At 48.3% G+C, this 14,971-nt stretch overlaps 1 protein-coding gene and 1 long non-coding RNA gene across 2 annotated transcripts; both read right to left on the bottom strand.

Annotated features, from left to right (window-relative positions):
- Window positions 1–1,654: 1,654 nt before the first annotated feature.
- LOC133361738 (uncharacterized) lies at window positions 1,655–3,445 on the bottom strand. Its single transcript, XR_009757414.1, has 2 exons — window positions 2,456–3,445; window positions 1,655–2,000 (listed from the first exon to the last, which is right to left on the bottom strand). It is a non-coding gene; the product is annotated as an uncharacterized LOC133361738 (long non-coding RNA).
- Window positions 3,446–3,528: 83 nt separating this feature from the next.
- LOC133361737 (spindle assembly abnormal protein 6 homolog) lies at window positions 3,529–14,756 on the bottom strand. Its single transcript, XM_061580736.1, has 9 exons — window positions 14,612–14,756; window positions 12,310–12,480; window positions 10,769–11,053; window positions 9,769–10,015; window positions 9,210–9,360; window positions 8,332–8,485; window positions 5,703–5,870; window positions 4,488–4,640; window positions 3,529–4,032 (listed from the first exon to the last, which is right to left on the bottom strand). The coding sequence occupies exons 1-9, from the start codon at window positions 14,678–14,680 to the stop codon at window positions 3,964–3,966; spliced, it is 1,467 nt and encodes a 488-aa protein (XP_061436720.1). The 5' UTR covers window positions 14,681–14,756; the 3' UTR covers window positions 3,529–3,963.
- Window positions 14,757–14,971: the final 215 nt, after the last annotated feature.

Below are 14,971 nucleotides of genomic sequence, written 5' to 3'. Positions count from 1 at the left end.
TTTCATTTCGGGTGATTTAACCAAAAGGAATGCCGACGGGGGAGGGCTGTGCTTGTTTAACGGGCGCAGGACGATGTAAGCCACGGGGCGCGAAGCCATCTGGGGTAGTGGCGTCAGTGGAGAGCGCAGCACCCATTGGTAACGTTGCACCGGTAGCTGGAATACTGGGCCTCACGCTTGCCGAATGGGGTCGGTTGCAAATGGATCACGCGTCCTTGTTGTGACTCTGGGGGCGTGCGGAGCGGGAACTAACGAACCCTAGCTTGGCGAAGTCCTCAAAGATTGTGCTGAGGGACGGGTTGCTTATGAGATGGGATGAGGGTTTCAACGCTACGGCCTGGTGGTTCTTACGGTTTTACGGGGTGCGTTGACTCAAGTGGTACACGAAACCAAATTATTACATCTCGGCGTTCGGAAGACGTTACTGACGTTGCAAAGGGGGGGTGTTGTAATGACAGTGTGGGGCGATGGCGGATGGTGTGGCTCCCCGGGACCATGGTCACTAATGGAAGGATTACCGGGACCATGGTTGCTAATGAGTTCATGAGCATTCACGCGACGGGAGCCAATGGTAGGGAAGGACGAGTTAATAAGCATTCCTTAGACGGGAACAAATTGTATTAAGGCATAGGGTGTGGTCGGGCCCGGCGAGGATAAATAGCAGTGTGAGTGAAGGTTCAGGGTTGTGCTTGGTGTGGGGCACTGCGTCGTCGTGCTCTGGGTCCGGGCCGTCTTCATCGTCCGCGAGTTGTCTTACAAGAGGAAGTTATGTTATCCCAGAATCGTGTCGTGTGAAACACCCGTGTGTATATAGTCACTCGTAGTTGCACGTTGAGTTATTGGTTGATATTTATTTGATAATAAACAAATAGAAGAGACGACGCCGTCTCTGCGAGCTATATTACATATGTGTCAGTTGATATGTGTGTACGTCGATGTGTATGTGTGTGTGATGAGTCCATATGTGTGTGAGTCGATGTGTGTGTGTACGTTTGTGTGTGTGTGTGTGTGGGGAGCGGTAGTGTAGCGGGTAGCGCGCTGCGCTGTGAACCCGGCGACTCGAGTTCGATTCCCGCTCACGGCCAACACCGGTGACGGTTGTCAGAACCGGTCCTGGGCCTCCCCTAGGTCGACTCAGCCTAAAATGAGTACCTGGTGCGGTGTGTAAACATCACCACTAGGGAGACAAAGGCGGCCGGGCGTGGTGTTAGCCACCCCACCCCCTCGTGTGCCGTGCCTGCCTTCATAGGTGCTCGCTAACAGCACTTGCCCCTACAGTCTGTTAAGGCTACACTGGGGATATTTGTCTATTTGTGTGGGGAGCGGTAGTGTAGCAGCGCGCTGCGCTATGAACCTAGCGACCCGGGTTCAATTCCCGCTCATGGCCAACACCAGTGACGATTATCTGAACCAGTCCTGGGCCTCCCCTAGGTCGACTCAGCCTGAAATGAGTACCTGGTGCAGTGCATAAACATCGCCACTGGGGAGACAAAGCCGGCCGGGCGTGGTGCTGGCCACCCACCCCCTCGTGTGCTATTCCGGCCTTTATAGGTGCTTGCTAACAGCACTTGCCCCTACAGTCTGTTGCTATACGGGGGATCTTTGTCTTTGTGTGTAACTCCATGTGTGTGTATTTTAAGTCGATGTCTGTGTGTTTGAGTCCATATGTGTATGTGTGTGTGTAGGGCAGTGTGTGTGAGTCGATGTGTGTGTGTAAGTCGATGTGTGTGCATGGGTCCATGTGTGTGTGTAAGTCCACGTGTGTGTGTGTCTTAGTCGATATGTGTGTATAAGTCCGTATGTAATTGTGTGTGTAAGTCCATGTGTGTGTGTGTGTGAGTCGATGTGTGTGTGTGTGTGTCAGTCGATATGTGCGTGTGTTAGTCAATGTGAGAGACGCAGAGGGTGTTGGAGGCCTTGGGGGGCAGGTCTTAGGAGGCTTCTTGAACGCTGGGCTCCAGTGAGCAGCCAGAGATGTCCTCTTCATCAACCGTAGGAAGCTGTGGACAAACCGACCCATTAGACATTACACACAACTAAGTACATATACCAGCTCAACTGTGAATACACACAACAATCAGCACCTCCTACTGGCAGACAAATGTCGATTTCACGCCAGGTGCTGAGTCACCTTGTGCCCACAGGGACATCTGTCATTGAGGGTGCCCTTTCAAACGTGTTGAGATGAGATGTGATGTAAAGCACTCTGAGATGCCCCGGTGAACAGAAAGGTGCTAAATCATTCTTATCGTTATCATTGTTTACAGCAATAATGGAATTGTCTATAGATAGATAATCTGTATTTGTAAATGAGGACCATGACGGCTTAACGAGATGGTTAGACCAGCTCATCATTATCATCATACACTGAATCGTGTGTGTATGAATATTTTATTTACGTTAAACGCAAATTATGTACTTGTGTGTGTGCGACGCACGAGTGCTGTGCGCTCACCTCCACCTCGCTCTGCAGATGCTGCTGCTCTGAGTGTGCGCTCTGCCTGTTGTCGCGGTAGGGCGCCAACTCGGCGTGCAGCTCCACCACCACACGTTCGTACCACTGAATCTCTGCCTGCAGAGATTCCAGCTGCCAATTCCTGTCAATGAGCTGTGGGCCACGGGAAAACGGCGGCAAAGAAACACAGAAAAGCATTTTAACGATTGCGTGCGGTTATTGTATAACATACAGATGCAACAACAGACACATAGAATCGCAATCTTTATTTATAATTGAGCAATGTAATGAGCTATTAAGCTCTTTTACACAGATGTCCATACACCACCTATGACCAAATGACCAGAATGCACCCAATCATCTCAGATCTTGGAAGAAAAGCATGGCTGAACTTCCATAGTGCTTGGATGGACGACCACCATCCATACAACCCACATATATGAATTAACCCAAAAGCTGCATTAAAATATCAGATTAAGATCGCTTTCCAACCAAACACGGGGAGTGAGATGCACGTAGCAGAGGGGAGCAGATGGTCTAGTAGTAGTAGGTACTTCTATTAGAGGTGGGATGGTGGATCGTAACGTGGTACAGTCCCTAAATAGAGGATGCTCCGTAACCCAGTACGCATCCATACTGTACAACCATTAGTATGAAAAAGAAGTGGATACAGGCAGTCATCAACTTATGAACACCTGACTTCGGAATACCCGACCGACGAACCTGTTTCCATGAAATTTTCGGTTACCATTGACTTAAAACGCAAACTCGCACTTGCAAACTGAACTGTGGAACTATTTTGTTCAGTGCAGCGATCCTCCACGAGATGCCATGAGTCAGCCTCGTGCTGGGAGTGAATGTAGGTGTGCACACGCACATGTGTGTGTATGTGAATGTGAGTGTGTGGGGAGCGGCACTGTAACAGTTTGCGCGCTGCACTACGAACCCAGTTCAATTCTCACTCATGGCCAACACCAGTGACAATTTTCTGAATCGTTACTGGGCCTCCCCTAGGTCGATTCAGCCTGAAATGAGTACCTGGTGCAGTGCATAAACATCGCCACTGGGGAGACAAAGCCGGCCGGGCGTGGTGCTGGCCACCCACCCCCTCGTGTGCTATTCCGGCCTTTATAGGTGCTCGCTAACAGCACTTGCCCCTACAGTCTGTTGCTATACGGGGGATCTTTGTCTTTGTGTGTAACTCCATGTGTGTATTTTAAGTCGATGTCTGTGTGTGTGAGTCCATATGTGTATGTGTGTGTGTAGGGCAGTGTGTGTGAGTCGATGTGTGTGTGTAAGTCGATGTGTGTGCATGGGTCCATGTGTGTGTGTAAGTCCACGTGTGTGTGTGTCTTAGTCGATATGTGTGTATAAGTCCGTATGTAATTGTGTGTGTAAGTCCATGTGTGTGTGTGTGTGAGTCGATGTGTGTGTGTGTCAGTCGATATGTGCGTGTGTTAGTCAATGTGAGAGGCGCAGAGGGTGTTGGAGGCCTTGGGGGGCAGGTCTTAGGAGGCTTCTTGAACGCTGGGCTCCAGTGAGCAGCCAGAGATGTCCTCTTCCTCAACCGTAGGAAGCTGTGGACAAACCGACCCATTAGACACTACACACAACTAAGTACATATACCAGCTCAACTGTGAATACACACAACAATCAGCACCTCCTACTGGCAGACAAATGTCGATTTCACGCCAGGTGCTGAGTCACCTTGTGCCCGCAGGGACATCTGTCATTGAGGGTGCCCTTTCAAACGTGTTGAGATGAGATGTGATGTAAAGCACTCTGAGATGCCCCGGTGAACAGAAAGGTGCTAAATCATTCTTATCGTTATCATTGTTTACAGCAATAATGGAATTGTCTATAGATAGATAATCTGTATTTGTAAATGAGGACCATGACGGCTTAACGAGATGGTTAGACCAGCTCATCATTATCATCATACACTGAATCGTGTGTGTATGAATATATTATTTACGTTAAACGCAAATTATGTACTTGTGTGTGTGCGACGCACGAGTGCTGTGCGCTCACCTCCACCTCGCTCTGCAGATGCTGCTGCTCTGAGTGTGCGCTCTGCCTGTTGTCGTGGTAGGGCGCCAACTCGGCGTGCAGCTCCACCACCACACGTTCGTACCACTGAATCTCTGCCTGCAGAGATTCCAGCTGCCAATTCCTGTCAATGAGCTGTGGACCACGGGAAAACGGCGGCAAAGAAACACAGAAAAGCATTTTAACGATTGCGTGCGGTTATTGTATAACATACAGATGCAACAACAGACACATAGAATCGCAATCTTTATTTATAATTGAGCAATGTAATGAGCTATTAAGCTCTTTTACACAGATGTCCATACACCACCTATGACCAAATGACCAGAATGCACCCAATCATCTCAGATCTTGGAAGAAAAGCATGGCTGAACTTCCATAGTGCTTGGATGGACGACCACCATCCATACAACCCACATATATGAATTAACCCAAAAGCTGCATTAAAATATCAGATTAAGATCGCTTTCCAACCAAACACGGGGAGTGAGATGCACGTAGCAGAGGGGAGCAGATGGTCTAGTAGTAGTAGGTACTTCTATTAGAGGTGGGATGGTGGATCGTAACGTGGTACAGTCCCTAAATAGAGGATGCTCCGTAACCCAGTACGCATCCATACTGTACAACCATTAGTATGAAAAAGAAGTGGATACAGGCAGTCATCAACTTATGAACACCTGACTTCGGAATACCCGACCAACGAACCTGTTTCCATGAAATTTTCGGTTACCATTGACTTAAAACGCAAACTCGCACTTGCAAACTGAACTGTGGAACTATTTTGTTCAGTGCAGCGATCCTCCACGAGATGCCATGAGTCAGCCTCGTGCTGGGAGTGAATGTAGGTGTGCACACGCACATGTGTGTGTATGTGAATGTGAGTGTGTGGGGAGCGGCACTGTAGCAGTTTGCGCGCTGCACTACGAACCCAGTTCAATTCTCACTCATGGCCAACACCAGTGACAATTTTCTGAATCGTTCCTGGGGCCTCCCCTAGGTCGATTCAGCCTCAAATGAGCATCTAGCGCGGTGTGTAAACATCACCACTTGGGATACACAGGCAAATGGGTGTGGTGCTGGTCACACAACCCCTCGCATGCCATGCCGGCCTTCATGGTGCTCGCTAACAGCACTTGTCCCAACAGTCTATTAAGGCTATACGGGGAATCTTTGTGACGCCGAATGCTGTGCGCTCACCTTCGCCTCGCTCTGCTGGTACAGCACTTGCAGATCCTGCAGCTGTGCGTGCAAGCTCTGCAGGTTTTCGTGGGATGGTCCCAGCGCAGCATGCAGCTCTGCCACCACGCGCTGGTAGCCCAGAATCCCCGCCTGCAGGGATCCCAGCTGCTTGTTGTTCTCAATGAGCTGTGTGGGCCACGGGCATAAAGCAGCAGAGGAATATGGCAAAGCGTTTTAATGACTGCGTGCAGTTACGATAGAACATTCAGATATAACAAAGACATACAGAACCAGTATCTTTATTTTAAATATAGGAATCTGAACAGCTATGAAAATCTTTCACATATGTCGATACATGACCAAATGACCCAGAATACACCCAATATTATATCTTAGAAGAAAAGCACGGTTGAACTTTGATAGTGCTTCGATGGGCGACCACCATCCATACAACCCAAAATAACACCTATAAAAGCCCATATATATGAATCAATTAACCCAATAGGTGCATTAAAAGGTAAAATTAAGGGATGGGATCGAGATGCGCGTAGCCACAGGGAGATGGTCTAGTAGTAGTAGGTACTTCTACTAGAGGTGGGATGATGGATCGTAATGTGGTACAGTCCCTAAACAGAGGATGTTCAGTAACCTAGCGCGCATCTATACATCAGTGTGAAAAATAAGTGGATGTAGGCAGTCCTCAGCTTACGAACACCGGACTTACGAACATCCACATTTAAGAACCTGCTTCCATGAAATATATATATCTTTTTTAACACTGACTTTAAACGCGAGCTCACACTTGAAAATTTAACCGCGGAGCTATTTTGTTCAGTGGAGCGATCCCCCGCGAAATGTAATGACTCAGGCTCGTGCTGGGAGTTAGGCTTTGTGTGTGTGTGTGCGCGGGCGCACGTGTGTGTGTATGAAAGTGAATGTGTGGAGAACGCCTTGAGCTCCTCCCTCAGCTGCATGAATACTACCTCGTCTTTCTGAGCCTTATTACAGACAACGATCATTTTACCATCATCATCATTAGCATCGTCATCATGAGTAGCCATGATCCGTCCACCTCTGAATGATTGTACTTTTTGTGATACTGCTGGATGAAGGTTTCCCTGAGCCATACCAGTCATAGGAATTGATTGATCATACTTCATCACACTGGTCAGCAAGAGGTGGTACACCCAAAACTGGTTCAGATATCACTGGCCATCGATGCTACCCATGGCTGGAAATCAAACTCCAATGGCTTGGTTCAGAGTGCAGAAGACGAATCACACTAAATTACTTTTTTGTATATAATCACAAATATTTAGTTTTCTTTCTACCTGTTTGTATATAACTTCCATTGGTTTCAAATGCCGTATGTTCTCCCTGTTGTAATCTGTTACATCGTGTGGTCTGTTTTAGGTACTTAACTCCCTGTATTGCATTGTTTGTGCATTACTTTGTTCACGATAAAACTTAATTGCTGCATTGTGTACTATTATTTCGACCGCACAATGACCATTCTGGTCTCGGTTACTCCTTTCATGTTCCATGATCACATTGTTTTTGAACAAGGCACCGATTTAATAATCGCGGGGGGGGGGGGGGGGCGACAAATGTATCCCCGGCCAAATTGTCATTGGCACATTTTATATTTGGCGATTTAAGCACGACAACCGCACAAGGGCCTCGCCCTCTTGTGAACGCTACCACAGATGTCTTCAAACTAAAACTGTCATTATCCTTATTTTACCACAGAGGTATATAACTCTATTTCAGAAGCGACCTGTCACAAATGAAAGTTCAAAGAAGTGGCTTATCATGTGGAAATCTTTTGCAGCCAAATAATCTAAACACGTTTCTGAATGTGGAGGGAAAAACCGGAGGACCCAAAGAAAAATCCACACGACCACGGGGAGAACATGCAAACTCCAAATATACAGGTGTCAGGCGAGGTAGTTAACATCTAACATCTCGCCACCATGGCGCCCCTCTTCAGTGCCAATCACGGCTTCGTCACGCGTGCCCGTGCGAGAGGGGGTAAACTAGTTACAGGCCTAGTCAGGGCTTGTCTTGTTTAGTCAATTGTAATTACCTCATCCAACATTCACCTATCTGCAGGCAAAATTAAAAGGCATGATGGGGGAACCGATCCTGTGGTCACAATTATACATTTTGCCATATAGAAATGCATTATCATACTACATTAGAAAAAATAATAATGGCTGATTGCCTTCCTGGCTGCATCTATGTTACTTTATAACCCCTTCAGGTTTCAGCCACCTGTGATTAAGCCAGGTACACATGTGCATTAAGTTAATCATCTCAGCCTGGTCATCAATGACTGCGCAGAAAAGCCCAGGAAAACAATGTTGGCTTTGCATTAAATCGAGCTAAATTCCAACACTGAAAACCAAAGATCTGACTGTTTTGTGGTGAAAATTACTCATTACTCTCCATAGCAGGGCAGGTCTCAAAGTACTTCCTTCCATTGTGTGTTCCAGAGGGCACTTAAAGATTTCTCAGAAGTAGTACTGTGATATATGCTTCTGCGGACCATTCTCTAACCTGCGATGGTGCACTGCTCAGCGGATGGGGACAGACCCCACGTGCACACAAATAGAGGTGTGGGGCTGCAGCTTAAGCCTCTGGTTACCTGGTGCTGCAGCCCGTCGATCTGGCCACGCATGAAATTCATCTCAGCATCCGCGTGATGAACTGTGTACTGCAGCCGCACCACTTCCTGTGCCGTCCCGGCCTCCTCTGCCCTGGAGACTCCCAGCTCGGCCTTGATGAACTCCATCTTGCCCCTGTACAACACCACAAGGAGGCAGCACGGCGTCAAGCACGGGCACTCCCACGCTCGCTAACTCGCTCACTCACTCGCACTGAGAATCCAACACCGAACCGTGGAAGATCTCACACTGCACTGTCCTATATATCTGATCTAATTGTATATTTATAAAGTGAATTCACTCAAAGCGTTTGACATAGTAAAAAAAAGTGACAGAATTTAATAATTTAGATGGCAGGGGCATACAAGGGTTAAAGAATGAGAGACCGCGACATCGGGTACTTCGGGATCACGAATGGGTAGAGGAAGTAGAGGAAAGAGCGGGGCAAGGGGAGTGAAGAGGAAGAGAATGGGAATTTCAGAAGCGGTAAGCTGAAGGCCGCGGTGCATATGTGCAGATCACCAAATCTCAGTAAAAGCAATTGCATGGCCATGGTGTGACTGGCGCTACAATCAGAGCAGCCTGGGAACTTTTTTCAAACGTGAATTGTATTACAAATTGTTCCTTGATTTTCTACTTTCCCGTATGTCCATCGCTCAACCTCAGTCACCCTGTGTTCTGCTTTTCGGAAGCGCACGCTCGCACACGCTCGCACACGTGTGATCTGAACACCTTGGACGTTGCACGTATGTGTCCTTCTACGGACTGCCATTCCATCACACCCGCCGAGCACCCTCCTAATCACGCCCCCCATGCCCCTCATCTCACCGTCGCCGCCACTGGTGCCTGCGCTACGCACCTGGTGTTGTCGAGCTCTTCCTGGGCACGGCACTTCTCATTCTGCAGCATCCGCTCGCACTCCACCTTGTGCTCGCCTAGCCGCGCCTGCATCGCCACCAGTTCTGCCTGAGACAGCTCCGCACGCTCATGCTGTTGCTCCAGAGAATTGGCTGTCGAAAGGGACACAAAACCACGGCGATGAAGACAGTATAGCCACCAGCGGCAGCAGGTGGAGAAAGAGCAGCAAGCATCAGGAGGAAGAGTAACAGCAGCGGGAGTAGTATCAGAAACTAGTCAGTGCTAAGAGGGATTAGGTCCCTCAGACCTATTCACCAGCTTGCATTCAAACGGGGTCCAAAATAATAATACAAGCACAGGAAGGACTTAGCTAGAGAGCATTTAGTAAACCCAGTGCAGTCCTACCATGTTAACGGAAGTGGTCCACGTGTGAAATGTTTCTAGTACTTAGACTCGTTTAAACTCGTAAAAATAAGTTATTGTTGCATAGTGGTCTACGAAAATGAGTGTTCAATGGGTCCGTGGATTTAGAAAGATTGGGAGCACAGGCCCCTACCCACCAGTCTCCTCGAAGCAAGTGTTGGTCTCCTGCAGCCGTTGCTGCAACTCCAGCGCTTCATGCCGCAGGGTGTCCACCTCAGTTTGCTGCGCCTCTTGGTTGGCATAGAGGTCACGCACGGTCGCACTCAGCTCCGCGGCCTCGGCGCCCAGCCGCTCGGCTTCAGTGCCACGCTCTTGTGCCACTTCCTGTGCCACCACCAGGTCGGCCTCAGAGCGCTGCAGCAGCTCGTCACGCTCCTTCAGCTCCTGCGGGAGGAGAATGGGCAGTATCTAAATTACAGGTACTAGGTGGATTGTTATCATTGTGTAGTGTTGTAAAGGACGGACTTGTAAACTTCTTTATGGCACACACTGTTTATTATCTTAATACACAGTCCCTATCACACAAAGGGGGTATATGGTCCCCTCACCCATTACCCTGAGTAGACACAGCCTCCGGACCTTGCAGGCTATCTAATCTCCCTGCTATCCTAGCGTCCTCTGGCTGGACCTAGGGGATCTCTCACCAACCACTGGTTACACTGAGCCCTAGCCCTGATAAGGGCCTGGAGGGCTTGGTCCAGGGTCCTAGATGTCTTCGGCCAAGAGCTCTCAGCGCTCTGGCTTTTCTACCTGTTCGTGGCCTGGTTGTCCAATCCCCGGCCACCTTGTAGGACCCTTCGATTGGTCCTTCCCAATCTGGCGTTTGGATCCTACCTCACCCCCTTTGACCCTGACCGTTTGATTGAGCGGGATAACCTTGTTTACGATCCGCTCTCTCACAGTTTGCGAACAGCGAGTAGTTAACACCACTACAATTGCAAGATCGTGAGAGGTTGTGGTGGTGGCTTAAGGGAGGCTTACATCCAGCAATGGATGAACCTTGGCCAATTATGAAAAGAGCTCCAAGGGATTATGTGGCTTATGAAGTATTTTCCAGGACACCAATCAATGGCCCCGAATGACAAGGGAGCTAGAGTGTGGGTAGGGGGGGGGCTGCTGCGAGAGTGGAGGCCTCACCTTCTGCAGGACCGCGATGTGCACGACGTGAGAGTCGTACTCTGAGTCGGCGTGCGTGTGCGATGCACGATATTCGGCCAGCTCCATGCGTGCCAGATTCAGAGTCTCCTCGTGGTCCTGTCTCAGCTGCTCCTGAAACCGCTCAGTCCTAATCGTGAACTCTGCCAGCTCCGATGACGCGGCGTTGGCGTCGTGCACGGAACGCTCCTCGGCCTCCCGCTCACCCCGCCGCGCTGCCTCCAACTCCGCCTGCAGGCTGTCGATGGCCTGCGAGTGCACCCGTAGCTGCTCACGGACAGATGGGCACAGTGGCACAGGCACGTGTATGCATAGGTGGGCAGCCCCTCATCACAGACACGTGCAGCGTGCAGATGAGGACAGGTAGAGACATACTGACACACGCAGTATGTAGTTGTACAGAGAAATAGAGACAGAGACATGGGCAGGAGGCACACGAAAAGAAATAGAGAAATGACAAACATGCAGAGACATATACACACAAAGACACAAGCAAGTCACATGTAGAAATTTGGACACATGAACGGAAAGTCACAGTGCATATGGAGAGACATGTACATAGCCACAGGCACAACATGTACAGGGAGACAACGTAAGCATGCAGAGACACGGGGATCGTCTACAGAGACGCACATGTGCCCATAAAGGTGGCACACACCCATGGTCGTCATCAACATACCACAATCACGTTTAAAGAGAATATAAAATATTTCAAATAATAAAAGAAATTCCAAAAATATAACCATGATATATCAACCATTTGTAAGCATGCATATAACATGGATACACTATTCACCGTAAGATTATGAAGAAATTCCAAGCACCCAAATTATCGTCTTCAAATGGAGTCAATATTCAGGACAACTCACAATGCCATGTCGGTCATGGGGATGTGTTTTACTATACTTCCCCATGCTGGTCAGCCCCATACAGGTGTATTAATCAGTAAAACATACTTCATGCTCATTCTGTGGGGAGATGCTATGATACAAAAATTGTGTTTGATCTGCTTTTTTTCTTTTTCATTTTCAACAGTATTAGGAGTCAAATTTAGCCAAATTAAGTACAGAACCAAAATATTATTCGTTGGGTTTTTTTGTGCACTCATTGGCGACCAGGCTGAGACCACCAACTCATTACGCTTGGGAACCCGGTTAAATCACTGGTTGGGCGGCTGTAATCTGGATTTGATCCTGGCATCTCAGCAGTGCTGGCACAGCCACCTCCCAGAATGCACTTATTTAATGGTCCATTTCCTTGACATTCAGATCGCACTCTGAATAAAAACTCAACACATTCATCAAAAACGATGTACTCAATAGGGCAGAACATCTAAACGGCGACGTTTCAGGCAATGGTCCTTCTTTACAGCAATATCCATTGCAGTCTTATTGACGAATATGTTGAGGTTTTGTTATCCATGCTTGTGCGCCACGGAGCTTCACAACGAGAACACGTTTAATTTTAGCCGCGCTCCGTGCAACAAGGGGACGGGGAGGGGGGTTTGGCGGCAGCCAGGATACCTCCTCAGAACGCTGGATCTCTAGTTGGTGCAGCATCTCGTGGAGGCTCTTATCCTTCTGGCTCAGGGCGCCACGCAGGGTGTTAAAGTGCGCTCGTGCCCTGCCCAGGTTGGCCCGCAGGTTCGACACCTCCTGAGACAGCTGGTGCATTTCGTTCTCCGGCATTGGCAACTGCGACGGGAGCAAGGGCACATGGCATGGGCACGTTAGCTCCTCCCAGTGTAAATCCTGCCTTAATTCGCATCGTGACGGACGCCATTTGACACGGATGGTGGAGACAACACCATGGCACATGGCAAGTGAAGTGCCTCATACGCAGGTAGACACACATCGGACAGATACGCTGACACCCACACACCCACGCAAGACAACACGATTCCTCACAGCCTAAACACCGTGGTAGAACACGCAGCAGCGTTGGTCTCAGAAACTCACCCACCGCCATCTCTGTTTACATTCGCTCAGCCAATGAGAGTGACGAACGCTCTGGGGCAACCAGCAACCAACCCCCGCGATTCAATTATGACGATGTATGGTCACAGGTACATAAAAAAAAAGTTTTGATAATTTTGTCAGTGTTGTTACAATATTTTTTATTCAGTTTTATCACATTACGCTCTGAGCCACCGCAGCGCTCGCCAGTTTTTAAAAGACACCCTGGTCCGCCGACGTGTTTGCTATTCCTTGGTCTCTCTTTGCCTTGTTTTCATATTTTTAGTGAGCATCTTAGCCCCAAAATGTCTGGAAAGAGGCCTGCAAATGTGTTAGTGCTGGAAATGAGACCAACAGGTCAAGGAAAAGTATCACTTAGAATGGTAACATGCAAGTGATAAGGCCGGTCGAGGTGGGTGAGCATCAGGCGAGTACATTACATAATACTTATTGATAATAAATATGTATTTGTTTTGATACAATGTTTACCATGTTTTATTACTGTAATTAAATTGCCCTGATACTGACACCCCAATGAAGCCCTCATTTATTGTTCATAAGAGACAACACTGTCGGGAAGGCATCCCCATATGTACAATGGTATAATAACCCTTCAAGCGCTGATTCGATGAATGCCTTTATTATGATGAATGCTCACTTCTCCACCTACGCATCTTGAGCGCTAAGTGAGGACTGCCTGTATTAATTCCATACAGGTTTCCAGCGGTGGCCTCCACTCCAGCCTAGCTTTGTCTCCCCTCTCTTGCCAAGTACAACTCTACCATCAAAACATTCTGTGAAATGAATACGTGATTGTTATAATTGTACTCTCCATTTTGCTTCGTTCTACTGCACAGTTTAAAGTATTTTTGTTTTAATTACTTTTAAAATTTTATAATCATAAGAGAATTTCAATATAATATTCTGAACATCTGCAGTTTTAGTTGGACGTTAAATATTTTAAAGTGAATTTTATGCTAAATTTCAGCTTTCCAACCCCTCCATTTTAATACGTATTTTCTCCTACAACATCAGAGTGTAGCGCCACATTAAATGCGCACTACAATGACAATAGTTTAAAGTGATTTGAAGCATGTTTTATTTTCAAAATGGAAATATGGTTTGGGGGGGGGGGGCAGAGCTGTGACGTCATATTTGAGGGGGTCTGACTTTTGGTGACGCCGTGTGACGAGGGGGGGGGGGGTTAAAAATCGCCCAAATTTGCGTGACGTCATTTATGGACGGCCCCTAAGTCAAGATTAGTAATGTAATTACCAGCGAAACGTCGTACTCAAATTCTAAATGTTGTGGATTCACTTCAAACACACCCGTGGGCTGAAGAAGTAACTAATTGGCGTTTTGTTAACGTGACACATTTTTTACTGATTGGCCGTGTCGGGTGGTGGAGGGTTGCGACGCATTTATAATAACGCGATCTCACCCAAAACCCGATATGAATGACGTAACAGACATTACAGTGGTGACGTCATTGGCTCCACCCTATGTGGGCGGAGCCAACCCTATATGGGCGGAGCCTACGGCTCGTCCTTATCGCGTCACCAAATGCCACGTGACCCCCAGGCACAGCTGCTGGACAACGGCAGTTGGTCCGAGATGCTGTCACCATGGCAACGCAAACAAGGACCACCTTGCCCAGAGAAAGCTCCTTCCGACTAAAATCCTTGATGAAACTCTCAATCTGTGATATTCAACTATGAACCTCCCTACCTACATATCAAGCGTTCAATTTTAAAGTTAAACTTAAATAACGGAAAAAAAATCGATATTTTTTTCTCTCGATATGATCACGGTATTTATTTCGTATAACTCCGATCGATACCGCTGAAAGGCAAGAGGTGGCGCCACTCACCTCCACTGTTGACGAATTCGGAGTCTCCAGCGTCGCTTGCAACTGCTGCGCTCTCTTGAAGAACCTCATAGTTCCTGTTGGGGGCGCAAGAGATAGAAGCAGCCGCTCAGCTCGCTCGCCCTGTCGGAGTGACGTCAAAGCCGGAGGTGACGTCATTGGCCCCGCCTACTGTGGGCGGAGCCAGAGCCCGTGAACCCCGCCCCCTCAGACACCCAATGGGGGCAGAGGAAGCTCCCTGCGACTTGAGACTTGGAGCCTCCTCGCCACGTGTCGAGAGGTCAATGTCGCAGTGAAATTCACTCACGAGGCGACTGTCTCTGGTCTTGGTGTGCTCCTTTGACTGTCGGTGTTTTGCCGTCT

Source organism: Lethenteron reissneri, unplaced genomic scaffold (assembly GCF_015708825.2).
Source record: "Lethenteron reissneri isolate LAM-NWPU_2019-01 unplaced genomic scaffold, ASM1570882v1 scaffold_1213, whole genome shotgun sequence".
Lineage (NCBI taxonomy): Eukaryota > Metazoa > Chordata > Hyperoartia > Petromyzontiformes > Petromyzontidae > Lethenteron > Lethenteron reissneri.
Note: the sequence above shows the minus strand (reverse complement) of the source record. Positions and strands in the feature narration are given on the sequence as shown.